This window comes from Nerophis ophidion, linkage group LG07, assembly GCF_033978795.1.
Source record: "Nerophis ophidion isolate RoL-2023_Sa linkage group LG07, RoL_Noph_v1.0, whole genome shotgun sequence".
In the NCBI taxonomy this organism is placed as follows: Eukaryota; Metazoa; Chordata; class Actinopteri; order Syngnathiformes; family Syngnathidae; genus Nerophis; species Nerophis ophidion.
The window spans coordinates 14997857-15001831 of record NC_084617.1 but is presented as its reverse complement, the minus strand read 5'-3'; the positions used below and the strand labels follow the sequence as shown (position 1 = coordinate 15001831).

General features: G+C 42.4%; 1 protein-coding gene across 1 annotated transcript; it reads left to right on the top strand.

Moving 5' to 3' along the window:
• Window positions 1-1384: 1384 nt before the first annotated feature.
• Window positions 1385-3493, top strand: tcap (titin-cap (telethonin)). The gene is made up of 2 exons (XM_061905408.1): window positions 1385-1654; window positions 2543-3493. Exons 1-2 carry the CDS (start codon window positions 1506-1508, stop codon window positions 2931-2933), a joined length of 540 nt encoding a protein of 179 aa, XP_061761392.1. The 5' UTR covers window positions 1385-1505; the 3' UTR covers window positions 2934-3493.
• Window positions 3494-3975: the final 482 nt, after the last annotated feature.

Here is a 3975-nt window from a genome sequence, read left to right as displayed (position 1 = left end):
ACACCCAAAAGCTAATCAGAGATACCGTCATAGTTAATAACAGCAGGTCTTCAAAACTCTTAGTCAAACTAGTTCGCATGCCAAATCTTGTGCTAGTAACACCTAAGTCTTTGTCTTGAATCTCAATGTCCAAATCAATTCTTCACTCTTTACAGCAGAATGCCTTGGAATGGTCATGTTCAAACTGAAGCATTTTTCAGGTCTTTCAAAGTTGAGTTCAAGTCGAGTAGCAGGCCTTCGAAGCATAAGACCGGATATAATTTTGAGTCTCGGAACCTAGAATCCATATTTAGTATCAGGTTTCTTCAGTCCTTGTTGATCCACAAGTCTCTTTGGCTCAAGTTTTTATCGAGTTAAATTGAAGCTCAAATCAAGAACAAGCCTGGAGCCCCTGAATCACAAGTCCATGTTTATTATTAAGTAAACACTGAGTCGAGATGTAGCCTTGAGGGTCCCAATTCCAGGTTAAGTGATAAATCTTGGAATACTGAGTGACAATTTAAAGTATCAAGTCTTAGTCCAAGTCAGGTCTTAAAGTCTTTATGGCTGGAGTCAAAGGTAAGTCTTAAGCCCCTGAATCTCAGGTTTAAATTAAATGTATCAAGTCTTAGAAGCTTATTTCCAAGTCGATTATCGGGTCCTCAAAGATGTATCCGAAAGAAGTGTGGAGCCTCTGAATCTTGAGTCTAAGTTGAGTATCAAGTCATTAGTCTTGCTTGACTGATGGGTCCGTGAGGATCAACTTCAAACTGATTCAGAAGTGATTTGTCTTTGAAGACTGAGACACAAAATAGTATCAAGTCTTTGTCCAAGTCAGGTCTTAAGTCAAAGTTAAGCCCCCTAATTTTCAGGTCAAAGTTAAAGTATCAAGCTTAGGTCAATTCAATTATCAAGTCCTCAAAGCTATATCCACACGTCCTGAGCCTCTGAATCTTGAGTCCAAGTTTAGTATTAGGTCTTTACTCCTAGTTGACCAACGAGTCCCTGAGGATCAAGTTCAGATCTAGTCAGATGTGTTTGACGCTGGAGTCCAATTTGCAGTGTGTGTGGTGTTTGTGTATGAAAAAGTACTTTGATTTTTCCACATTAGTGATGTGCCACTCAGTGTACATCAAAACCCGATCCTTATTAAGATTCCAGTCTGAAGTCCTTGTGTGTATATAGACATATGTTTCCATCACCCTACATACCGTGTTTGTGATGCACAGCTGAGGTGGAAAGTGTTGTTCCAAAGACACTTTGGGGGATTTCCAGGGCCAATTACTTTCTGCAGAGGAGCTTCCAGTTCTCAAAGCACTCAGAGTCAGATGTCTGTGCACGCCGATTGTGGAGTGACAACACGCATCCGAAATAGCAACAGAGTGTCCATAAAGGCAGCGGCGGCGTGATTCAAACCCTGACACCCACAAGGACACCACGAGAGAGAGTCAGAGAAGCCAGCTGGAGCATCGCCATCCTTACAAACCTTAAGTGAGCCTGAACGTCTATCAGAGGAGACGACGAAAATGCCGGTGTGTACCATGATCGAAAAGTGTAACGGCGTGGTTGCGGGAGCCGAATTGTCCTGCGGTGTCCGGGAGGAAAACAAGGCCCAGAGGGAAAGCTACTGTGCCGACTGGAGGAGCATCAGCCTCAAGACTCAACCTGAAGAAAGGTGAGCCATCTGAACTCTTTTCATGGATGATTTCTACAGCGGGGCAAAAAAGTATTTAGTCAACCACCGATTGTGCAAGTTCTCCCACTTAAAATGATGACAGAGGTCTGTAATTTTCATCATAGGTACACTTCAACTGTGAGAGACAGAATGTGAAAAAAAATCCAGGAATTCACATTGTAGGAATTTTAAAGAATTTATTTTTAAATTATTGTGGAAAATAAGTATTTGGTCAACCATTCAAAGCTCTCACTGATGGAAGGAGGATTTGGCTCAAAATCTCACCATACATGGCCCCATTCATTCTTTCTTTAACACGGATAAATCGTCCTGTACCCTTAGCAGAAAAACAGCCCCAAAGCATGATGTTTCCAACCCCATGCTCCACAGTAGGTATGGTGTTCTTGGGATGCAACTCAGTATTCTTCTTCCTCCAAACACGACGAGTTGAGTTTATACCAACCTGGATACATGGATGTTACAGCAGAGGATTGGGAGAATGTCATGTGGTCAGATGAAACCAAAATAGAACTTTTTGGTATAAGGGCTGTTTTTCTGCTAAGGGGACAGGACGATTGATCCGTGTTAAGGAAAGAATGAATGGGGCCATGTATCGTGAGATTTTGAGCCAAATCCTCCTTCAATCAGTGAGAGCTTTGAATGGTTGACCAAATACTTATTTTCCACAATAATTTAGAAACAAATTATTTAAAATTCCTACAATGTGAATTCCTGGATTTTTTTTTCACATTCTCTCACAGTTGAAGTGTACCTATGATGAAAATTATAGACCTCTGTCATCATTTTAAGTGGGAGAACTTGTACAATCGGTGGCTGACTAAATACTTTTTTGCCCCACTGTATACTAAGAGTTGTTTGGGATTTCAGGAACACAATGAACATGAGGGATTCTTCCCGTAAGGAGACACTATACCGCCAGTGGAAAGCCTCTCCTCTCATCCAGTCTTGCCCCTCTGGTGTCCTGCGGGTGGGCACCGTGGAGCGAGGGGTGAGGGAGCACCAGCTGCTTCCAAAGAGAAAGACCCTCCCCTTGCCCATCTTCACCCCGGCTGAGCTGGGAGTCCGACTCGGCCGAGGCCACCCTCATGACCTTGAGGACCTACGGCCTTTCGCCACCACGGACGGCGCGTGTCTCAGCAAGAGGAGCGTGGACGAGATCACCCGAGACTTACCGCCCGTCAAGCCCAGTCGCATGGAGTTTGTCAAGGTGCCCAACGCTCTGGGGCGCTCTATGTCGCAGGAGGCCCAGAGAGGGTGAAACCTGCTCCAAAAAAAAAAAAAAAGACGATGGTCTGATGCGGGAAAGGGATGACAAGGAGCAAAGAGAATGTGCATGCACTTGTGACATCCTAATCCTTCTCTTGTGTAGATTTATAGCACTATCTTACGGTGTCAACATGTGGTGGTCCGCCGAATGGTTGTGTGTATGTGTGTTGTCAGTGGTTGTCATTGCGCTGCTGATCCACACTGCATGGAAGTCGATGAAAGTGTGCCTGTGGACTACATTATGTGGTCGGTGCGATGTATAAGTGAGGGGGGTATTGTGACTGTGTATTATGGATGGGAAGATAAAAGGCTACCGGAAAGAGCCAGGCTTCCGTGCAAGTGTACATTCAGTAGTTATGCAAGTGTGTGTGTGTGTCTGTACACTCAAACACTCAAGAGATCACTGAATATTTAGTACAATTAATTGACACTTTACTGAATGCCTGCTCTTGTTTCCGATGGAAAGATTTGTTAAGTGTAACTGGAGTTGTTTTTTGTTTTTCCTAGAGTTGTATTTTATTTTTAATAATTAAAATCTGAGCTGCTATTAAATATTCTTGTGCTGTGTACTTTATTTCATTTTCATTCATCAAAAAAAAAAGACAAAGAAAAAATAAAGGTGGGATATTCCAAAGAAGGTAAATAAAGGAAATAGAGGCCAGGAAAAATAATAATAAAAATTAAAACCGATAAAGAGCATAAACCATGCCAACTTCAAGGCCTACTGAAACCCACTACTACCGACCACGCAGTCTGATAGTTTAAATATCAATGATGAAATATTAACATTGCAACACATGCCAATACGGCCGGTTTAGTTTATTAAATTACAATTTTAAATTTCCAGCTGAGTTTCCTGTTGAAAACGTCGCGGAATGATGACGCGTATGTTAACGCGTGTTTGTGGCGTCTCGGGTTGTAGTGGATATATTAGCTCAGCACCACTTACTGCTAAAAGTCGTCTCTTTTTATCGCATAATTACACAGTAATTTGGACATCTGTGTTGCTGAATCTTTTGGAATTTGTTCAATTA

What these genes read in the sequence shown, in the direction of transcription:
- tcap (XM_061905408.1), top strand. Translation starts at nt 1,506, where the DNA reads ATGCCGGTGTGTACCATGATCGAAAAGTGTAACGGCGTGGTTGCGGGA. An exon ending in AAGACTCAACCTGAAGAAAG is followed by an intron (nt 1,655 to 2,542) that starts GTGAGCCATCTG and finishes TTGGGATTTCAG; the next exon opens with GAACACAATGAACATGAGGG.